This window comes from Herpailurus yagouaroundi, unplaced genomic scaffold, assembly GCF_014898765.1.
Source record: "Herpailurus yagouaroundi ecotype Mexico unplaced genomic scaffold, PumYag 162, whole genome shotgun sequence".
In the NCBI taxonomy this organism is placed as follows: domain Eukaryota; kingdom Metazoa; phylum Chordata; class Mammalia; order Carnivora; family Felidae; genus Herpailurus; species Herpailurus yagouaroundi.
The window spans coordinates 46,450,591-46,475,434 of record NW_024412403.1 but is presented as its reverse complement, the minus strand read 5'-3'; the positions used below and the strand labels follow the sequence as shown (position 1 = coordinate 46,475,434).

At 34.5% G+C, this 24,844-nt stretch overlaps 1 protein-coding gene across 4 annotated transcripts in view; it reads right to left on the bottom strand.

Moving 5' to 3' along the window:
- Window positions 1–24,844, bottom strand: part of ARL6 (ARF like GTPase 6) — a 41,356-nt gene that overhangs the window by 11,385 nt on the left and 5,127 nt on the right. For 2 of the 4 annotated variants that reach the window (XM_040484260.1, XM_040484262.1), the window contains exons 3-6: window positions 18,742–18,803; window positions 18,235–18,303; window positions 13,649–13,743; window positions 10,664–10,675 (exon numbers count right to left, since the gene is read on the bottom strand). In XM_040484260.1, the coding sequence (XP_040340194.1) occupies window positions 10,664–10,675; window positions 13,649–13,743; window positions 18,235–18,303; window positions 18,742–18,803 (238 nt within the window). The remainder of the gene's footprint in view (window positions 1–10,663; window positions 10,676–13,648; window positions 13,744–18,234; window positions 18,304–18,741; window positions 18,804–24,844) is intronic. The other 2 variants (XM_040484261.1, XM_040484263.1) reach the window with 1 other exon arrangement.

Sequence of the window (24,844 nt, the reverse complement as noted above, 5' to 3'; positions counted from 1 at the left end):
TTTTATTTTATTTTATTTTATTTTATTTTATTTTATTTTATTTTATTCTATTTATTTATTTATTTATTTATTTATTTATTTATTTATTTTTTACCCTGTAATTATTTTAAACTTCTCCCATACTTCTCCCATAGTTTCTTCTACTGCTGTAAAGCTGTGATTTTTACATTTAAATATTTAGTCCAGCTAGAATTTACCCTGGAACAGAGAATGTCAGAATGGATAAAAAGAAGTTAGACATATCTATATGATGTTTACAAGAAACACACTTGGAACATAAGGACACAAACAAGCTGGGAGGAAAAGGACAGAAAAACATTATGCACACATGTAAATGTAAGAAAACGCACATGGCTACACTACTATCAGAAAAAGTAGTGTTCGGGGTGCCTGGGTGGCTCAGTCGGTTAAGCGGCCGACTTTGGCTCAGGTCATGATCTCAAGGTCAGTGAGTTCAAGCCCCGCGTCGGGCTCTGTGCTGACAGCTCAGAGCCTGGAGCCTGTTTCAGATTCTGTGTCTCCGTCTCTCTGACCCTCCCCCGTTCATGCTCTGTCTCTCTCTGTCTCAAAAATAAATAAATGTTAAAAAAAAAAAAGATTAAAAAAAAAAGTAGTGTTCAAGATGAAGGGTATTAAAGAAAAAGACCACATTTTTTGGTTATTGTTGTTCTCCGTGCAGTTTACTTTATGTCAGTGTTTTTTAAGTTTTTGTTTAAATTTGTTAATTAATATACAGTGAAATATCAGTTTCAGGTGTACAATACAGTGATACCACACTTCATACATCACCTGGTTCTCATCACAAGTATACTCCTTAATCCTTATCACTTATTTAACCCATCCCCCCTACCTGCCTTCTGGTAACTATCAGTTTGTTCTTTATAGTTAAGAGTCTGTTTCTTAGTTTGCCCCTCTCTCTCTGAAAACTGCAGGCATTTAAAAATTATAAAAGTGTCGATCGTTTACTCAAGAGGGCAAAACAATATTAAATGCATATGTATCTAATAAATAAGCTTCCAAATATATAATGCAAACTTTGACAGTATTAAAGGGAAATATAAAGAAATCCACAATCATAGGTGGATACTTCAAGGCCCCTCTCTCAGAAATTGATAGAATAGACAAAAAAGATCACTAAGAATGTATAAGATGTGAACACTATCTATCAACTGACATTTACAGACCCTTCACCCAACAACAGCAAAATACATATTTTACTTAATTGCAGATGGAAGAGTCACCAAGCTAGACCATATACGTTGGGCCATATATTCCTAAGGATGAAATCATACAGAATATGTTATTCCATCAAATGGAATTAAGTTAGAAATCAATAACAAAAAGAAACCTCAAAAATTCTCAAATATTTGGGAAATTAAATATAATTTATATTTATATATTTTATATTTATATTATATATAATATAATATTATATATTTACATATATAATATATATAATATATATTTATATATTATATATATTATATGTTATATATATTTATATATTATATAATATAAATATATAACATATATTTATATAATATAATATATATTTATATTATATATTATAAATATATATTATTATATTTATATATTTTAATATATTTATATATTAAATATAATTTATATTTATATATTTATATTTATATTAAATATAATAAATAATCTAAGGGTCAAAAAAGAATTCACAAGGTAAGTTAGAAAATACTTTAAATAATAAAACAAACATATCAAAATTTGTGACATGTAGGGATGCCTGGCTGGCTCAGTCTATTGAGCATCCAACTCTTAGTTTTGGCTCAGGTCATGATCTCACAGTTTGTGGGTTCGAGCCCTGAATCAGGCTCTGGGCAGACCTGACTCAGCTTCAGATTCTCTCTCTCTCTCTGTCCCTCACCTACTTTCTCTTTCTTTCAAAATAAATAAACTTAAAAAAATTGTTTCCAACTGAAAAGGGTAATAAACACTGAAATACAATGTAAGTATAGAATTTTCATAATAAAACAAAGAGCAAAAATTAACAAAAATTTTAAAAAGACAAACCATCAGAGGAAATTAACAAAGCCAGAGTTCTTAAAAAGTTAATATAATCAATATACTCTTTAAAAGATTGAGCAAGAAAAAACTGAGGAAACATAAATTATCAATATCAGAAATGAAGGAAGATACATAGATCTTATAGACATTAAAAGGATAGTGAGAGGATATTATAAACAGTTTTATGCCAGTAAACCTGACAATGTAGATAAATTTAAAAATATGGTCATAAATTACCAAAAGTGACCCAAGGAGAAATACAAAACTCTAACAGATTTATATCATTTTAGGAAATTTAACTCATAATTCATAGTCTCCCTACTCCCTGACACTCCTTGCAAACACACAAAATCCCAACCCAGATGACTTCATTGGTATATTCTATCTAACACTTAGGGAAGAAATAATACCAACTCTATCCAACCCAAAAAATAAAATAAAAAGAGAAAGAGTAAATACTTTCTAACCCATTTTATGAGGCCTCTATAACCTTGATGACTAGAGCATTTTAAGAAAGGTATAAACCAAAAAACCTCATGAGCACAAAAACAAAAATCTTTAGTAAAATGTCAGCAAATCCAATTCAATGATATATAAAGAGGTTAATAATCAATGGTCAAATGAGGTTTAATCCAGAAACGTAAGTTTGGTTTAATATATGTGAATCATACTATCATTGCAATAGATGTAGAAAAAGCATTTGGTAAACTATAACATGAGTTTATGATGGAACCTTTTGGAAAATTAGGAATAACAGAAAATTTCCTTGACCTAATAAGGAAAGATATAAGCAAACCCTACTGAGCAGCATACTTAATGATAAAATGTTGGATGCAAAGAATGGGAGTAAGACACAGAAACAACATAAGTGTCTATCAATGGATGAATGACAAAGTTAGTGAATAACATAAGCTTGAACTATGCAGGTCCACTTATACATGCCTTTTTTTTTTCAATAAATATATTGAAAATTTTTTGGAGATAAGCCAACAATTTGCAAAAATCTGTAAACAAATCATGTAGCCCAGAAACATAGAAGAAAAATTAAGAAAAGGTTAGGTATCTCATGAATGAATAAGATACATATAGATACAAGATGAATTTATCATTTAATATCATAAAAGATATACAAATCTATTATAAAAAGTTAAAATTCATCAAAATTTACATGTACATAGACCAAACATGGCAGCATTGTTAAGAGATATGCAAACAAATGTAAAGATGCAGTATTAATTCATAACTGCATAAAATTAACTGCAACACATACTGTATCACTGAGATAATTTCAAAGTCATCTCCTGCACCTATTGCAGTGAGCCTAAGTGTTGAAAGTATCTGTTTAAAATGCTATTTGACCCTAATCATCTCTATGTGAATTCTTCTCTCCAGTAAATCGTGTATCACAGTAAAAGTTATCTCTTACAGTTCTAACATATTTTTTCACCTTAGTTTGTGCAATACTGTAAACCTTGAATTAAATGGCACCCATACAAAGTCCCACCAGTCATCCTGGAAGTGAAAGAAGCAAAGAAAAGTTATGACGTTACAAGAAAAAGTTGAATTGCTTGATATGTACCATAGATTGAGGTCTGAATCTGTGGATGCCTGACATTTCAAGGTAAATGATTCCAGTATAAGGACCAACATAAAAAAAAAAAGAAAAGGAAATTCATGAAGCCATTGCTGCAGTTATGCCAGCAGGCATGAAAACCTTGCACATTTCATGAAATACCTTTTCATCTTGTATTGAAAATGTAGCTTTTATGTGAGTGCAGGATTGCTATAAGAAAGGCATCCCTATAGACTCTAACATGATACAAGAAAAAGTGAAGTTATTATGTGAACATAAAGCAGAAGGAAAGTGGAGGATTTCGTGCTAATAAAAGATAGTCTGATGGGGCTCCTGGGTGGCTCAGTTGGTTGAGTGTCTGACTTCGGCTGAGGTCATGATCTTGCAGTCCATGAGTTCAAGCCCTGCGTCAGGTTCTGTGCTGACAGCTTGGAGCCTGGAGCCTGCTTCAAATTCTGTGTCTCCCTCTCTCTCTGCCCCTCCCCCTCTCATGCTTGCTCTCTCTCTCGCTCTCTCTCTCCCTATCTCTCTCTGTCAAAAATAAATAAAAACATTAAATTTTTTTTTTTAAATAAAAGATGGCCTGATAATTTTAGAAAGAGATTTGGCTTGGGGCGCCTGGGTGGCGCAGTCGGTTAAGCGTCCGACTTCAGCCAGGTCACGATCTCGCGGTCGGTGAGTTCGAGCCCCGCGTAAGGCTCTGGGCTGATGGCTCAGAGCCGGAAGCCTGTTTCCGATTCTGTGTCTCCCTCTCTCTCTGCCCCTCCCCCGTTCATGCTCTGTCTCTCTCTGTCCCAAAAATAAATAAATGTTGAAAAAAAAAAAAGAAAAAGAAAGAGATTTGGCTTAAAAAGTTATCAAGATAACAGGAGAAGTAGCTTCTGCCAACCAAAAGGTAGCAGACAGTCTCCAGATGCCATTAAGGAAATCATTGAGGAAAAAGGATATCCACCTGACCAGGTTTTTAATGCAGGTGAAAGTGCCCTATTTGGGGCGGGGGGGGGGGGGGGAGTCACAAAGGGCATTTATTAGTAAGGAAGAGTGGCAAGCACCAGGATTTAGGGCAGGAAGAAAGTAGGAAAAAGGTAAGACTTAACCATTTCTTTTTTTTTTTTTTTAATTTTTTTTTTAGTGTTTTATTTATTTTTGAGACACAGAGAGACAGAACATGAGCAGAGGAGGAGCAGGGAGAGAGCAAGACACACAATCTTGCACAGAGCTGTGCTGACAGCTCTGAGCTGTCAGCACAGAGCCTGACGCAGGGCTGAACTCATGAACCACGAGGTCATGACCTGAGCTGAAGTCGGATGCTCAACCAACTGAGCCACCCAGGCGCCCCAAGACAACCATTTCTATTCAACATTGTACTGAAGGTCCTAGCCAGTGCAATAAGACAAGAAAAAGAATAAAAGGCATAAAGACTAAAAAGGAAGAAGAATTTTTGTTGTTAACTTCATACATAGAAAATTCTAAGAAATCTAGAGAAAAATTACTAGAATCAGTATATTTAACGACCTCCCATAATATAAAACAATATTTTCACATACTAGCAATGAACCATTAGAATATGAAATAAAACAAACTATTTACAATAGCTTTGAAAATATAAAAAAAAAAACTTATGGATAAGTTGAATGAATGATATGTAAGACCTACATAGAAAACTATAAAAGATAGACAAATTGAGAAAAGGATAAATACATGAAGTGACATACCATATCCATGAGTTGGAACATTCAATGTTAAGTCTAATGTTAAGATCTCAACTATCTCCAAATATGATCAAAATAAAATCCCAGCACAGTTTTACAAAATTAATAAGCTGATTTTAAACATTATTTAAAAATATAGAGCACCTAAAACTACTAAAATCATTTTGAAGAAGTAGACCAGGATTAGAGGATTTATCCTGACTTCAAGATTTATTATACATCTATGGTAATAAAGACAATGCAAAAGTACATAAAAGGGATCAGGGGAACAGAATACAGAGTCCAGAAACAGACACACACATATACACAAATTATATTCAATAAGCATGAAAGTCAAATGATTTTGACAAATAATTCAGCGAAAAAAACTTTTCCCCAACAAATGTATTTTGGGGTAATTGGATATCTGTAAAAATAAATGCAAAAATTAATTCAAGATGGGACTCAGGCCTAAATATAAAAACAAAAACTATGAAGCTACTAGAAGAAAGCATAGGAGAACATGTTAGTAATCTTAAGGCAGTAGGCACAGATTTGTTAGAGAGGACATAAAAAGCTTGCATTAAAAGGAAAAAATGAAGGTTGATGGAGGGAGGTGAGTGGGAGATAGGCTAGATGGGTGATGGGTATTAAGAAAGGCACTTGTGATGAGCACTGGGTGTTGAATATAAGTGATGAATCACTGAATTCTACTCCTGAAACCAATATTGTACTGTATGTTAACTAAAATTGAAATTAAAAATAAAAATTGAAAAAATTGATAAATTAGACTTCACCAAAATTAGATAAATATGTTCATTAAAAGATACTGTGAAAATGGGACACCTGGGTGGCTTAGTTGGTTGAGTGTCCAACTCTTGATTGATTTTGGCTCAGGTCCTGATCTCACAGTGTGAAACTGGCCCTGCATTGGGCTCTGTGCTGGCAGTGTAGAGCTTGCTCAGGATTCTCTCTCTCTTCCTCTCTCTCTGTCCCCCACCTCTAGATAAACTTAAAAAAAAATAATGTGAAAAAAATAAACAGGTGAGCCACAGACTGGTAAGAAATCTTAAAAACACATATATTTGACAAAGGTATTCTATTTAGAATTTATAAAGAAATGTTAAAATTCAATAATAAGACAAACAACCAAATTAAACACATGGGCAAAAGATTTAAAAAGACATTTTACAAGAGAGGGGTGCATGGGTGACTCAGTTAAGCATCAGGCTCTTGATTTCAGCTCAGGTCATGATCTCATGGTTCGTAAGATCAAGCCCCACACTGGGCTCTGCGCTGACAGTGTGGAGCCTGCTTGGGATTCTCTCTCCCTCTCTCTCTGCCCCTCCCCCACTTGCACACACTCTCTATCAAAATAAATAAATATTTTTAAAAAGGCATTTTACAAGAGAATGTACAAGAATGGTTAATAAAATATGCAAAAGTGATCAACATTTTTTTTTATTAAAAAAATTTTTTTTTAACGTTTATTTATTTTTGAGACAGAGAGAGACACAGCATGAATGGGGGAGGGTCAGAGAGAGGGAGACACAGAATCTGAAACAGTCTCCAGGCTCTGAGATGTCAGCACAGAGCCCAACGCAGAGCTCAAACTCACGGACCGCAAGATCATGACCTGAGCTGAAGTCAGACGCTTAACCGACTGAGCCACCCAGGCGTCCCGATCAACATTTTTAATCATCAGTAAAATAGAAATTAAAAGCAAATGAGATCCTATTACACACCTTGTTGAAAGGCTAAAGTGAAAAAAATATATTATAACATCAATCATTGGAGAGGATGTAAAGAAACTGGAACTCTCATATATGTTGTTAAGAATGTAAAATAGTATGACCACTTTGAAAAATCAAGGGGCAGTTACTTTAAATATGACCCATATGTCTATCCTATGACTCAGCAGTATCATTCCTAGGAATTTTTCAAAGAGAAATGAAAACATGTCTACAAAAGTCTTTTATAAGAATGTTCATATCGGATTTATTCATAATAGCCCTAACCTAGAAACAGTCTAGATGTCAATCAACAGGATACTGGATAAACAAACTGTTGGATATTTACACAACAGAATGTTACATAGCAATAAAAAGGAATAAACAAGTGATATATAAAACAATATAGATGATTCTCCACACCATTATGCCAAATAAAAAAACTCATGCACAAAAATGTATGTGCTCCCCCTCCCCAATTTACATGAAACTGTAGAATAGACAAAATTAATCTGGTGACAGAAATCAGATTAGAAGTTCTCTGGTATGAGGTGAGGAGTATTGACTGGGAAGGAGGGTGAAAGAACTTACTGGGGTGATGAAAATGTTTCTTGATAGGCAGTGTAGTTACATGAGTGTATGCATTAGTCAAAATTAGTGAACTATATAATCAAGATCTAAGCATTTGACTATATACAACTTATACATCAATTTTAAAAAGTTCATATACAGGGTGACTGAATGGATAAAAAAAAACAAGACCCATCTACACACTGCCTACAAGAGATTACTTCAGAATCTAAAGACACATACAAACCGAAAATGAGGGCAAGGAAAAAGATTTCCCATGCAAATAGAAGCAAAAGAAAGCTGGGGTAGCAGTGCTTATGTCAGACAAAATAAATATTATTTTATTTATTTTTATTTTTCATTTTTTAAATATTTTTTATCTTTAAGTAATCTCTATACCCAACGTGGGTGTACAGTCTGAACTCATAACCATTAGATCAAGAGTCGCATACTTTACTCACAGAGGCAGCCAGGTGGCCCCAGATAAAATAGATATTAAACCAAAGATTATAAAAAAAATACATAGAAAAGCAATAAATAAGATAAAGAAATCAATCCAATAAGAGGATATAACAAGTGTAAATATCTATGCACCCAACACAGAAGCATCTAAATATACAAAGTAAATATTAATAAATATAAAGGGGAGAAATTGACAGTAATATAATAATAGTAGGGGACTTTAAGATCCCATTTACATCAATGGAAAGATCATTTAGACAGAAAGCCAATAAGGAACTTTGTTCAGTGGCACTGAACAACACATTAAACAGATGGATTTAACAGATATATACAGAATATTCCATCCTCAAACAGCAGAATACACATTTTTTTCAAGTAGACCTGGAATATTCTCCAAAACAGAACATGTTAGGTCACAAAATAAGTCTCAATAAATTTAAGAATACTCATATTATATCTTTTATGACAATGGTATGAAACGAGAAAATGAGGTAAATTTATAGCAATACAGGCTTACATCAAGAAACAAACAAAAAATCTCAAACAATCTGATCCTTTACCTAAAAGAAATAGAAAAAGAACAACAAACAAAGCCCAAAGTTACTAGAAGGAGGAAATAAAGTTCTGGGTAGAAATAAATGAAATAGAGACTAAAAAACCAACACAAAAGATCATGAAACCAAGATAAACAAAACTGATAAATCTTTAGCCAAACTCATCAAGAGACAAAAAGACAGAAAGGACCCAAATAAGTACAATCAGAAATTAGAGAAGAACAGACACCACAAAAATGTCAAGGATTATGAGACTGCTATGAAAAATCATATGCCAACAAATTAGACAACCTGGAATAAATGGATTAATTTCCTATAAACATATAATCTTTCCAGACTGAATCAGGAAGAAATAGAAAATCTGAACAGATTGATTGCTTGTTAACAAAACTGAATAAAAAAAAAAAATCAAAAGACTACCAATAAACAAAAGTCCGAGACCAATGGGCTTCACAGGTGAATTCTATCAACATTTAAAGAAGAGTTAATATCTATCCTTCTGAAACTATTCCAAATAGTAGAAGAGGAAGGAAACCTTCCAAATTCATGCTATAAGGCCAGCATTATTCTAATACCCAAACCAGAGAAAGACACTCTAAAAAAAAAATTACAGGCCACTATCTTTGATGAACACAGAGGCAAAAATCCTCAAGAAAATGTAGACAAACTCAACAAAGGATAATACACCATAATCCAGTTGGGTTTATTCCAAGGACACAAGGATGTTTTAATATTAGCAAATAAATCAGTGTGATATACCCCATTAACAAAATGAAGGATACAAACCATATGATCATCTTAATAGATGGAGAAAAGCATTTGATAAAATACAACATCCATTTATGATAAAAACCCTCAACAAAGTGGGTTTAGAGGGAGAACACCTAAACATACTAAGGTCACATGAAAAACCCACAGCTAATATCATATTCAATGGTGAAAAACTGAACATCTTTCCTTTAAAATTAAAAACAAGACAATGATGCCTACTCTTGCCACTTTGATTCAGCATAGTATTATGAGTCCTAGCCACAGCAATTAGACAACAAAAAGAAATAAAAGGTATCCAAACCGACAGGGAAAAGTTAAACTGTCACTAACTATTTGCAAATGACATACTATATATGGTAAACCCAAAAGCTCCATCAAAAACTGTTGGAAACCAATAAATGAATTCAGTAAAGTTGCAGGAGGCAAATTAATATACAAAATTTTGCTATATATTTGTTATACATATACACAAAAATCTGTAACACATATTGCATTTTAATATACAAAATCCTTAACCAAGGAGGTGAAACTTATACTCTGAAATCTGTAAGACTCTGATGAAAAAAACTGAAGACAACACAAACAAATGGAAAGATATACTATGATCATGGATAGAATTAATATTGTTAAAATGTCCACTCTACCCAAAGCAATCTACAGATTTAATGCAATCCCCATCAAAATACCAATAGTATTATTCACTGAAATAGAACAAATAATCCTAAAATTTGTATGGAACCACAAAAGGTCCCAAATAGCCAAGGCAATCTTGAGAAAGAAGAACTAATCTGGAAGTATCACAATCCCAGATTTGAAGCTATATTACAAAGCTATAGTAATCAAAACAGTATCATACTGGTAAAAGAAAAATAGATACATAGATCAATGAAATAGAATAGAGAGTCCAGAAATAAATCCATGCTTATATAGTCAATTCATCTACAACAAAGGAGGCAAGAATATACAATGGAGAAAAGCAGATAACCCAGATAAAAGATTGCTAAGTTTTTAAAAGTGAAAAAGTCACATAAAAAGTACGAGCTAGATAATTATTACCCCAAATATTTGAATAAGCTTAGGTTGTCTGATAAAAATACCAGTGATTGTTGTTGAGCAGGAAGAATTATTAGAAAGCCCCACACTCTTCCCATTCTATTCCTAATAAATCTACACTTCTTTTAAACCACCACCTCTTCCTAAAAGTCATAGCACAAAGACCACTTAAAATCTTTTTGCAGGAGTAAAGCTATTAATGCAGAGTTCCACAATACTTACTGGAGAATTGTACTGTGGAGAAAAAGAAAGAATATCCATCAATTGGTAAATGACATAATAAATGTGGTACACTCATAGTATGGCATATTAGGCACCGTTAAAAAGACTAATTACATATATGCAATTTGACTTGAAAGGATTTCCATCATTCAGTGTTATCTGAGAATAGACAGATCAGAAGAGTATAGAGAATATGATCTGATTTTAATAAATAACAATGAGAAAAAAAATACCAAATTGTTAATACTGGTATCTTAAAAGGGGATAGAGGGCTGGCAGTTAGAGTTTAAAAAAATAAAAGATCTATTTCAAAATATTTCTCAGAATAAATATGTATGAAATGCTGTGATTGCACATACCTATATATACATACATGTATGAAAAAATGGCAACCAAAATAATTTTTATTGTTTATTTTATTATTTTTAATGTTTATTTTTGAGAGAGAGAGAGAGAGAGAGAGAGAGAGAGAGAGAGAGTGAGAGAGAGAGAAAGAGCGAGCATGTGCTTGCAAGTGGGGGAATGACAAAGAGACGGAGACAGATCCGAAGCAGGCTCCTCGCTGTAAGTGCAGAGCTCCACACAGGGCTTGAACTCCCAAACCGTGAGATCATGACCTGACCCAAAATTGAGTTGGCCATTAACCGATTGAGCCACCTAGGCACCCCATAACCAAAATAATTTTAAATACATGTTGAAATACATGGATTTTTACTTCCTCCTTTCTTCTTTACTGATTTATATTTTTGGCTACTGACACCTATTCTTTTTATGCAACAAAAAAAAAGGGTATTTTTATTTTGGGGCAACCTGGAAAACACTGCAAAACCTTTGAAATTTCATTCTTCACAGAGCTAGAACAAACAATTCTAAAATTTGTATGGAACCAGAAAAGACCCTGAATAGCCATGGCAATTCTGAGAAAGAAAACCAAACCTGGAAGCATCACAATTCTGGACTTCAAGCTGTATTACAAAGCTGTAATCAAGACAGTATGGTACTGGCACAAAAGTAGACATATAGATTAATGGAACAGAACAGAGAACCCAGAAATGGACCCATAAACATATGGCCAACTCATCTTCAACAAAGCAGGAAAGAATATCCAAGGGAATAAAGGCAGCAAATGGTGTTGGGAAAACTGGACAGCGATGTGCAGAAGAATGAACCTAGACTACTTTCTTATACCATACACAAAAATAACCTCAAAATGGATAAAAGACCTAAATGTAAGACAAGAAACCATCAAAATCCTAGAGAAGAACACAGACAGCAACCTCTTTGACCTTGATCTCAGCAGCTTCTTACTAGACATGTCTCTGGAGGCAAGGGAAACAAAAGCAAACATGAACATCAAGATAAAAAGCTTCTGCACAGCAAAGGAAAAAATCAACAAAACTAAAAGGCAACCAGGGAGAAGATATTTGCAAATGACATATCAGATAAAGGGTTAGTATCCAAAATCTACAAAGAACTTATCAAACTCAACACCCAAAAAACAAACAATCCAGTGAAGAAATGAATAAAAGACACTTTCCCAAAGAAGACATCTAGATAGCTAACAAACACATGAAAAGATGCTCAACATCACTCATCATAAGAGAAATACAAATCAAAACAACAATGAGATACAAACTTCAAACCTATCAGAAAGGGTAAAGCTAACAACTGAGGAAACAACAGATGTTGGTGAGGATGTGGAGAAAGAGGAACACTTTTGCACTGCTGGTAGGAATGCAAACTGGTGCAGCCACTCTGGAAAACAGTATGGAGATTCCTCAAAAAATTGAAAATAGAACTACCCTACGACCCAGCAATTGCACTTCTAGGTATTTATCCATAGGATACAAAAATGCTGATTCAAATTGGCACATGCACCCCAATGTTTATAGCAGTGCTATCAACAATAGCCCAATTATGGAAAGATCCCAAATGTCCACTGACTGACAAATGGATAAAGAAGATGTGGTGTATACATATACACACATATATATATACACATATACACAATGGAGTATTACTCAGCAATCAAAAAGAATGAAATCTTGTCATTTCCAACAACATGTAAGTAGAATGTATTATGCTAAGTGAAATAAGTCAGAGAAAGGTAAATACCATATAATTTTACCCATATGTTGAATTTAAGGAACAAAACAGATGAACATAGGGGAAAAGAAGGAAAAATAAGATAAAAACAGACAAGCAGGCAAGCCAGAAGAGACTGTTAAATAAAGAACAAGCTGAGGGTTGCTGGAGGGGCTTTGGGTGGCAGATGGGCCAAACAGTGATGGGCATTAAGGAAGGCACTTGTTGGGTGAGCGTTGGGTGTTATATGTAAGTGATGAAACACGAAATTCTACTCTTGAAACCATTATCACATTATATGTTAACTGACTTGGATTTAAATAAAAATTTTAAAAAGTACATGCAAAAATAAAACACGTGAAAATTTAAAAAAATAAAAAAAAACATATATAATGTGCTACAGGTAAAGATATGAGTTCTGCATAATTACTATATTTTAAAATTGAAAATAAAAGGGAGTAATATACTCATTACTGTTAGAATTGTTGAATCATTGTATTGTACACCTGAAACTAATATAAAACTGTATTGATTATATTTCAATAAAATATTCAAAAATTCTGGGGCGCCTGGGTGGCGCAGTCGGTTAAACGTCCGACTTCAGCCAGGTCACGATCTCGTGGTCCGTGAGTTCGAGCCCCGCGTCGGGCTCTGGGCTGATGGCTCAGAGCCTGGAGCCTGTTTCTGATTCTGTGTCTCCCTCTCTCTCTGCCCCTCCCCCGTTCATGCTCTGTCTCTCTCTGTTCCAAAAATAAATAAACGTTTAAAAAAAAAAAATTCAAAAATTCTAAAATAGAGATAATTACATAACACAAGTAACACTTTCTGCCAACACTAAAGAACAAAACATCTCATGTAAACAGACCCTCAAGCACAGATGCCACAAACACACAAACATACCTGGATGATTCAGAAGAGTATCAAGTTCTTCTTTGGCCACAACCATTCTTAATCTATCACTACTATCAATGACAAAAATAATGGCTTGTCCTTCTCTGTGTAATATAAAAAATGAGAAAAATTAACGATAAACTCATACATTTTTCCATATTTAGTATTCATCTGCATTTCCTAACCTGTGTATTATCTCTTTATTTATTAGTTTATATGAGTGATTAATATATTATCATTAGTCATATTTTATGTAAAGTAATTTGTTCTCAGTTGGTTGATAATATGGTAAATTTAATGACTTGTTATTTCATAATTTTAAAAAATTACAAGTAAAATCATAATTCTATTACACAGATACAATCATTATTAATACTTTGGCGTAAATCATTTTTTACATTTTCTTTGTGTATACTCACATATGAATATCTACATTTGTATTTAAATGGAATCTTGCTGTTTTACATCCTGACTTTCTGATATATAAACATTTCCGTGATCTTTTTCTGCAGTATGGTTTGAGCTTTTTTAATTTTGAGAGAGAGAGAAAGAGCATGAACAGGGGAGGCACAGAATGAGAGGGAGAGAATCCCAAACACGCTCCACACATCAGTGCAGAGTCTGATGCGGGGCTCAAACTCACAAACCATGAGATCATGACCTGAGCCAAAATCAAGAGTTGGACACTTAACTGACTGAGCCATCCAGGCGCCTCTTATTTGAGCTACCTTTGTATGAAACATTAAACACTATACCAGTATTTTTTTTACCTTAACCATAGTGATAAATACATTTTAGATTAAGAGGACACATAAGTATACATAACTATATTTGAAATAAGTTTTTGGAAATAATTACAAATAGCTTTGATTTTATTCAATTTGATTTTTTTTTAACTGATAACCATCTACTGATAACCAGCTACTGAACTGGCTTAAGGGTTCACCTATAGATCTCATTGGCCCTTAAAAAAAAGTCACTGATTCCTTCTGACCCTTTCATTGCATGGTGTCATCAAATACTGTGCCAAACTTCTATTGTTGGACTTAGAGATTATTCTTAATTTTCATGATTATGAAAAAGTTTGGAATAAACATCCTCCTAAATACAATTTTTAAATTTTTTGATACTTTAAGATTTGTTCTTAGGACTAAAATTTCTAGGAATATATACAAAATTAAAAGTTTTAGATAAACACTGACAAATTGTATTCCAGACATGCTTTATCAACATCATACTTATACTAATATCAGTACTTTTCCCACCCCTTTCCTGTATGGCTTCTTAACAGTTTTCCATTTTTGCCATTTTTTTTTTTTAACATTTATTTATCTTTGAGACAGAGAGAGACAGAGCATGAACGGGGGGAGGGCCAGAGAGAGAGGGAGACACAGAATCTGAAGGAGGCTCCAGGCTCTGAGCTGTAAGCACAGAGCCTGATGCGGGGCTCGAACTCACAGACCGTGAGATCGTGACCTGAGCGAAGTCGGACGCTCAACCGACTGAGCCACCCAGGCGCCCCCCATTTTTGCCATTTTAAAAGCATATTTACATTGTATTTCATTAATTGCTAGTGAAGTTCAATATTTTTTCATATATTTACTGGACATTTATACTTTTATGAATCGCTTATTCTAGTAGTGAGTTATTATTTTAAAGTTCAATGTCATTAGTAATCACACGAATATAAAAATAAAACAACTTTCTAGTTCTATTTCTTCTACCATTAAAAAAAATGAATACAGATTATCGCCAGTCATTTATTAGTAGTAGCCAAAGAAATTGATATGACTGGAAAGATCTACCAAGAGCTTTAAAAATGTTCTTGGGGCGCCTGGGTGGCGCAGTCGGTTAAGCGTCCGACTTCACCCAGGTCACGATCTCGCGGTCCATGAGTTCGAGCCCCGCGTCAGGCTCTGGGCTGATGGCTCGGAGCCTGGAGCCTGTTTCCGATTCTGTGTCTCCCTCTCTCTCTGCCCCTCCCCCGTTCATGCTCTGTCTCTCTCTGTCCCAAAAATAAATAAAAACGTTGAAAAAAAAAATTAAAAAAAAAAATGTTCAATCACTTTGAACCAGTAATTTTATTTCTGAAATTTATTCTGAGGAAACATGGACTATGACAAAGATTTATGCAGAAAGATGTGTTAACTGAAGGGCTGTTTATAATCTTCAAAAACTGAGAAAAACCTTTATGTCCAAAAATAGAAAAATGACCAAAAAATAGACATAGGCATATGAAAAAATAACAGGTAGCCATGTATTAGTTATATTCTTTGTATGTTTTTCCTGATTTATTCTTATCATGAATGTTAACTGAAAAAGCAGGATAAAAAACTATATATGGCAATTTATAATGTTCCTTTCTCAATTATGTAAAGTGTGTATTTTATATTTTAAAAAAGAAGAAATATACAAAAAAGATTAACAATAGCAAATTTATTAGTAGTGAGATTTATGGAAAACAACTTTTTTATATTCTCTTCTATATTTTTCAAATATTAAAAAAAGTGCACTCCTTATATTTTATATTTTATTACTTTTTCATATTATAACGATAAGATGCAAAAATTATATAATAATTAATATTATAGAATCATATAAGTGACAAAGTAAACTTCCCTTATAATCTTGTTGTTCCCAAAACAAATGCTATTAATGGTTAGGTGTACATTCCACCTATTTTTTTTCTTCTCTATATATACTAAGCACATATTTTTATTAAGAATACTATTTTTCTTTTTATAATTGAGATATGTCATTATAAACAGGGTTCAACACACAATTTTCAGTGTATATCTTTGCCCACCAGTGTTAGTCATAGGATACTTTTCAAGCAGCAAAATGATGGCTGGAGAGCATGAACATTTTTCATTTTAACAGATACTGGTAAATCTCCCTGAAAAAGATGTTACATTCCCACCATAAGAATGACTTGTTTTGCCAACAGTACACTTAATCTTTTTAACCTCTTTCAGTCTAACAGATTAAAATGAATTTGTTCTTTCATAATTAGAAAAAATGTAGAGATACAAGATATAAATTTACTATTATTATAAACTTCTCCATAGTAACCATATTCACTTTTCAACCTACAATTTATCTATAGTGTTCATAATTAATTAACTTCTTCCAAAAAGATTTTGAAGAAAAAGGAATTAAAATAAGAAACATTTCCTTTTGGAGTGTCTGGGTGGTTCAGTAAGTTAAGCATCCGACATTTGGTTTTGGGCTCAGGTCATGATCACACGGTTCATGAGGTCAAGCCCCACATCAAGCTCTGTGGTGACAGTGCAGAGCCTGCTTGGGATTTTCTCTCTCCCTCTCTCTGCCCCTACCCCACTCATGCTGTCTCTGTCTCTCAAAATAAATTAATAAACTTCAAAAAAAAAAAAAGAAACATGTCCTTTTTTTAAAGTACTATTTTCCATGTATTTTTTTATTGCACATTTGCAGGAAAGAATAAAAAAAAAAATTAAAATCAGATCTGGCAGTCATGTCATAACCATTGAAAACAAGAGTTCATAATGACAAAAGGGCATTTAATTAAACGATACTGATTATAAGTTTCAGACTCCAAAAGTAATTTACATTGCTTATATATGAAGGAGTCCTAGCAATATTAGAAGTTAATGAATTCATTTTAATACCACATGCAAATCTTGAGAGGATATAATACATTTGGATCCTAGTAACTTGATAGTTCTTAATCTGCAGTGATTAGTGAGCACTTGATGTGCATATGCTGAAAAATATCTTGTTTAGAATTGGTTATAGAAAAATGGATCAACTGTTAGTACTATTATTTTAACTAAATTTATTCAATAAATATGTACTGATGTATATGTCCAGCATCATACTTGGCCTTGAAGAAAAAAACCTTAATAAGAAATAATCCCTGCTCTTGAGGAATTCATACTCTCACTATGGAGGCAGGTGTGGTACAGGACTTTAAGACCTAAGAATTATGATTACAGAGGTGTGAATGGGCAAAGTACTATGTGATTGCTGGGGACAGAATACCTGGGCAACATGGTGAGATTTCACAGAGGAGGTGACTTTTGAGTTAGCCTTAAAGCGTGACTATATTAACTTTAAACAAAATAAAAGAGGGCATTAAAAACAGAGAGAAGAGCATATGCAAAGAACCAAAGTCATGAAGGGCCTGAAGCCTTTGAAAAATAATATAAAGTATGATCATGTATCTTTTTAAATTAGAAAATGTGCTTAAATTATATGAAAAATAAACATTGCAACCTAGCCCATGTAATCCTTTGGATTTATCTGTTAATCGTTATTTATTATTAAAGTATAATCATCTAGGGGCGCCTGGGTGGCGCAGTCGGTTAAGCGTCCGACTTCAGCCAGGTCACGATCTCGCGGTCCGTGAGTTCGAGCCCCGCGTCGGGCTCTGGGCTGATGGCTCAGAGCCTGGAGCCTGTTTCCAATTCTGTGTCTCCCTCTCTTTCTGCCCCTCGCCCGTTCATGCTCTGTCTCTCTCTCTGTCCCAAAAATAAATAAACGTTGAAAAAAAATAAATAAATAAAATAAAATAAAATATAATCATCTAGTTAACTAACATTCATAAACATACTTACTTATAATAGTGCTCCCAGAGATTTCTGTATCTTCCTTGACCTGACATGTCAAACACTGTAAAAGACAAACTACAGAAAAAGACAATAAAAACAAAACAAAATCAAACACCAAACAAAACAATGACTACTTTATAAATTACTAACTTAAGGTGTCACTTCTATTTAAAATTTTAAATTTTTTTCAAAGAAGCCACCTTTGGATATGCAATATGCAATTTGAATCAATTTTCAAGTACAAGTCCCATAAAATAAATTTTTTGAATATAAATATTTTTCAATAAGTAACATATAAAAAATGTTTTCCTTACTAGAGAGATTATCAGAATTTGTCTAAACTCTAAATTCTGAAAAATAATCCACAGGTAGTGGTACAAATATTTTAATACTTATGGATTTCTGAAACAACAAATTAATTTTTCTAAAAGTAGAAGGAATGATGAGGTAGATCTAATATTATCACTTTTTCACCCAAAACTTCTTAGTCACAAGCATAATAAAGTGAATTACCTGGACGATTTGAATTTCTCTATGCTGAATCCTATGGTTGGAACTATATCTTGAGATTGAGCCTTTAAGAGAAAAGATAAATTTAGAAATTTGCAATTACCAAAGATGAATTATTCCTCAGGTTAAAAAAAAAATCCAATATCCAATTCTAAAATTTTTCACTAAGGAGATGACAGAATTAAACAAAATTATAATTTTTACAGTGGGATCACAGCGTGTGAATGCTTTACAGAAGTTTAAGGTTTACTAATATGAATCTGTATAATGTGTATGTCTTAATTCATATTTTGTGGCTTGCTGCAAGTTACCACAGCCTTAAAGCGGTTTGATGAGTCATTCCGAGTTCACATACAGGACTTTGTAATCTTTCACCACATACTTAATGAGTTTCTATATACTATAGGGGACTGTTCTCATATCTAGATGGTGAATATACATGGCCCCGGCTCTCACTGAGCTTATTATCTAAAGAAGGTAAACAGCAATAACCAAGTAAACTACAAATGAACACGATTTCAAGCAGTGATAAGTACAATGAAAGGTGATTTGGGGATGGGAGGCAATGGGGGAGGAGGTTGGTATGGGGCATGGAAGAGCCTCTCTGAGGAGGTGACATCTGACCCAAGAGTAAATATCAAAAAGGAGAAAAGCTATGACGAGATCTTGGCAAAGAATATTCCAGTCAAAGGAATTAGCCAGTGCAATGACCCCATTGCAGGAAGGAACTTGTCACTGAGGAAAAGTATAAGACCTGTATATCTAAAATGTACTGGGGCGCCTGGGTGGCACAGTCGGTTAAGCGTCCGACTTCAGCCAGGTCACGATCTCGCAGTCCGTGAGTTCGAGCCCCACATCAGGCTCTGGGCTGATGGCTCAGAGCCTGGAGCCTGTTTCCGATTCTGTGTCTCCCTCTCTCTCTGCCCCTCCCCCGTTCATGCTCTGTCTCTCTCATCCCAAAAATAAATAAACGTTGAAAAAAATTTTTTAAATGTACTGAGTAAGGCAGAGAGCTGTATGTAATAAAGAGAGGTAGAGCCTCGAAGGTCATGGTGGGGAATTCTGTGTGAAGAGATACAAGGGGGCAAAAGTACAGCAGGAGACATGTTAGAAAGTCAATTAAGTGACTTAAACTGGCAATTAAAGTGCCTTAAACTGGGGTGTCTGGGTGGCTCAGTTCGTTGAGTATCTGACTCCTGATTTTGGTTCAAGTCATGATCTCACAATTCATGAAATTGAGCCCCATGTCAGGCTCCGTGCTGGCAGTGTGAAGCCTGCTTGGGATTCTCTCTCACTCCTCTCTCTCTGCCCCTCTGCCACTCTCTCTCTCTTTCTCTCAAAATAAATATACTTAAAAAAAAAAAAAAAGACTTAAATTGTAAGTCATCAAATGCCTCCTAACAGTTCCACCATCAAAACTATTCCTCCCTTTGAATAAAAAAAAAATCCACTCATTTTCTGAACCTGAGTTCAGAACTGACTGCTTTTTTCTTTTTTTTTTTTACATTTTTTAATATAACCATTCCTTAAGTTTTATTGGTCTTATCTCACTAACTTATCACTTCTTGCTTTGCTTTATTACAAAAAACTTGTAATTACTCTTAATTGTTAATATGCTATCTTAGACAAGTTACTTAACTTCTCCAAACCTTAGTTTTCTCAAATGTGAAATCTGTTATTATCTTTAACTTGTAAAGTTATCATGAGAATTAAATTAGTTAATGAATGCAAAATACTCAATACAGTGTCAGGCCCATAGTAAATACTCAACAAATATCATAATTATAGTCACTGATTTCAGTCTCTTTCCAACTTTCTCCATGCAATCAATCACAGTGTAACTTAAAAAGATCACCCTTTAGTTCATCATGTTGCTTTTGTGTGAAAACAGCAGGAGTAGAAAGAAAACTGTTGCCTCACACCATTACATTTAATTTGGTAGTCTACTTCTGGAAATTTAAAATTCAAATGCAAAGACAGAAGCTGAAAAGTCACTGGAGCTTAGTCACCTTAGTAGCAATGTGCTAGTGAAAAGGCGTCCCTAGAGATGCCCGGTTTTGCTTTTCTGAAGTTTGTTTATTCAGCTTTTCTTTCTTATGAGCTGCCTATATTCTTCCAAAAATATTTTTCTGTTTATGTTAGAATTCATTTCCTGCGATTCAGAGTCCTGCCTCAGATCTTAGGGTTTCTTCACTGCAAAACAAACTTTGGATTAAAGAGTTTCCTAATTTTTGTTGTCCCTAAATAACCCACTGTTTTGGTTTTTGATTTTGATCACAATCATAATAAAATCATCAGCTATTATTATCAGGAAAAATATAACAGTAATAAAAAAGCAAGGAAGTTAAATGTTTAAAGAAATCTCAGGGGCGCCTGAGCAGCTCAGTCAGTTAAGTGTCCGACTTCGGCTCAGGTCATGATCTCATGGTTTGTGGGTTCGAGCTCCATGTCAGGCTCTGTGCTGACAGCTGAGAGCCTGGAGCCTGCTTTGGACTCTATGTCTCCTCTCTCTCCACCATTCCCCTGCTCGTGTTCTGTCTCTCTCCCAAAAATAAATAAGCATTTAAAAAAATTTTTTTTAAAAAGAAATCTCGGGGCGCCTGGGTGGCGCAGTCGGTTAAGCGTCCGACTTCAGCCAGGTCACGATCTTGCGGTCCGTGAGTTCGAGCCCCGGGTCGGGCTCTGGGCTGATGGCTCAGAGCCTGGAGCCTGTTTCTGATTCTGTGTCTCCCTCTCTCTGCCCCTCCCCCGTTCATGCTCTGTCTCTCTCTGTCCCAAAAATAAATAAAAACGTTGAAAAAAAAAATAAAAAAAAAATAATAAAAAAGAAATCTCACAAGATACACCTCAAAAGAATAGCCCTATCCTCACTGAACTGTAGTTAGAACATTTGCCTAGTCTCTTCACAATCACCCAGCTTCTGCACAAACTCTTTGTTTCCAGATCTTCTCTTTTAACTTGCTGTTTTAATTAACAGGGATAAAATTAATCAACTTTCTTTTCTTCCCATCATTTCTAAAGTTATAATGTAAGATAATTAGAAAGAAGAAATTCCACAAATTAATTAGGATAAAACAAGGTTTGTGAGCTGGTGCTTCCAGATTCAAGTAGGATTCATTTTCTTCTAGAGAACAATCTCCAACATTAATCGTCCTCTGCTCTATCTAGGAACAAATACATTTGGTCATTCTCTAACTTGCTCAGGGAATAGTACAAAGCAAGCAAAGAGTATAGGAATTATCACCTCAGTGGAATAGTCTATCTGACACAGCCCAAGGATAGACTAATGTTAACAAGAATAGAACAGGATTTCTGAGAGAGGATTCTATTTGGTTGGTCTAGTAAACATGATATCCTTGGTGCCATCAATCATCATTCCTTGCCCAAAAATGAAAATAGAAAAATAACCCATCAGTCCATTCACCCAAAATACACTTATATACCTTGCAATATTATTTGGGATTTAGTGTTGATTAATATGAGATATATGCTCTTAAGGAATTTAAATTTATGAGGAAACATTTAATAAACAAGCTACCAATCAAATATGCAAGACATTTCAGATTGTTTTAAATCATACAAATCAGGATGATGTGGTAGTATAATGGCATTTATGTGGGAAAGGGGGGGGTGGTTGGGAATTGGAAAAGAAAGATATTTATAGAGTGCATCTCTAAGAAAATACAGCTAAGACCAGATTCTCCAGTGATCAGGTTAAAATGCCTCCTCACCCCCATTCATCAGTTTAGAAAACACCAGCAACCTCAATACATTGACAATAAATAAGCATTAAGATAGCTTAAAGCCATTTTGGGGCCGGGAAGTATCTAGTTACCTAGAAACTGCTTCTATCCACAGACAAAAAAAAGAGACGTTACTATAAAATAAGATTTGCAATTTTTTTTGCAAGAAGTTTCTTGATAGAGCATTGTAGATTTCTATAACTCACTTAATTCATTAAAAATAATCTTTCTAGAGGTACCTGGGAGGCTCAGTCGGTTAAGTGTCTGACTTCTGATTTCAGCTCAGTTCATGTTCTTGTGGTTTGTGGGATTGAGCCCTGTGTCAGGTTCTGCTCTGACAGCGCAGAGCCTGCTTGGATATTCTCTATCTCCCTCTCTTTTTCTGCCCCTCCCCAACTTGTGTGGGCATGCTGTCTCTCTTTCTCTCTCAAAATAAATAAATAAACTTTTAAAAATAATGTTTCTAATAGTGGATGTAAGCTCACAAGAGATTTCTTCAGTACAGAGACACTGAGGAAACAAGAGTTATTATCTATACCTGTGTGACAGAGATTGGGAGCCTTTTTCAAGTGGTCTTTTGGCTATTAGCACCAAATTAAAAAAAAAAAAACAAAAAGCAAAGCAACTTACTGTGTTCTTAGGATCTAGAGGTCAGTTATTCAAGGAGACAGGGTAGTTGCCTAAAGATTAAATCTCAGGAAGTGGTGTTAGAAAGTAGGTGATCATCCCCTTAAAATAGCTGTACGGCAAGTCTAGGCTAGTTTTGTAGTTCACCAGAGGTAACAGAGAGACAGAGATGTTGGAAAACAATGGAAGATTAATTAAAAAACCTTAGTTACTGGCTGTGAACCCAGGTTTTCCGAAGGGCTCTTCCTGACTAATGTGGTGTGTTAGGCAGGGTTAACAGGTTACAAAACCAGTCTGAAATGGGGGTATTATAAGATCACAGGGGTGTCTGGGTGTCTTAGATGGCTGAGCATCTGACTTTTGATTTCAGCTCAGGTCATGATCCCAGGATTGTGTGATTGAGCTCTGCATCAGGCTCCATCCTGAGCATGGAGCTTGCTTGATTCTCTCTCTTGCTCTTTTTCTTTCTCTCTCTCTCCCTCTGCCCCTCTGCCCTGCTCATGTGCTCTCTTTCTAAAAAAAAAAAAAAAAAAAAAAAAATTATTTTAAGATACAGACTGAACATGCTGTCTCCTTCCCTTTTTGACCCAAATCCCTAGAAATGACAAAAGAAACTATGAAAAAAAATCCATAGCTAATTTAAAAAATAAGAGCCATTGTCTTCAAAAGAATATCCTTGTTCAGGTAAGAAAGCTGTTTGCATCCATACCAAGGAAGATTCTTCCTACGGTAATAACCATATTTTGGAACATAAGATTACTATACTGTTGGGGAGGATGGAAAAAGAGACTGTAATTTCTATTCTGTTTTTTTAATGTTATTTCAGTACATTATGTGAGTACAGTAGACATTGGGGGACTGGTCCATTTTGTGGTTATTAATGGTGGCTCTGGTTTCAATAATTTTGTACTTATTTGAGATCAGTTTTACCAAAACAAAAAAATTTACCTTTGAGGCTATTCTCTGATGTGGAGAAAAGTGTAAACACCTCTGACAGAATAGGCCCTTGCTTAAAAATTTCCTTATAATCTTGTTCGCTTATTGCTGACAGCTTTACCCACAGAAATGCAGGTCACCAGTCACTGAGTTTAAGCATTTGCCCATACGGATCTTCTGACAGCTGATCCACAGTACTGATTATGGGCCCAGGCACAGTTGGGTATGGCTCTACTTTTAACATATATTCACTGTTCTTTAAATTCAATTCTGGACCCCATCCAACTGGGTAGGTTGCTTTATCTTCCTCTTAAGGACTGATAAAGAAATTTCATATAATCACAAAGTCAGGAGATAGACTCCAACGTATGTGGGCTTTTTGACCTGATCTTTGCCTTATTGGGGAAGAATCTCTTTTTTCCTGTCTTCATATAGAGAAAACTTCATTAAATGATACTCCTTATTTCTCAATCTCCCCTCCACCAATTTATTCCTCTCCATGGGAAAAGAATTATTCCTTTGCCCAGTTTGTGAAGTGAACTGATCATTCTTCATTCTTCCTCTCTCTCCTCATGCTTATCACAAGCCACATGCTTATCACAAGCATGCACTCTCATCTGATCTTAGCCATTCAATAAACCTAGAAGAGTAGGATTTTTCCCTGAGGAGGAAAACTTGAAATTTTGGGAGGCCAATCTCAATACAATAGAGTGTTAGCAACTCCTCTGAACAGACCTAACCTCACCCTCCAAAATCAACCTTTTAAATAAAGCTGGTATTTTTTTTTAAGTTTATTTATT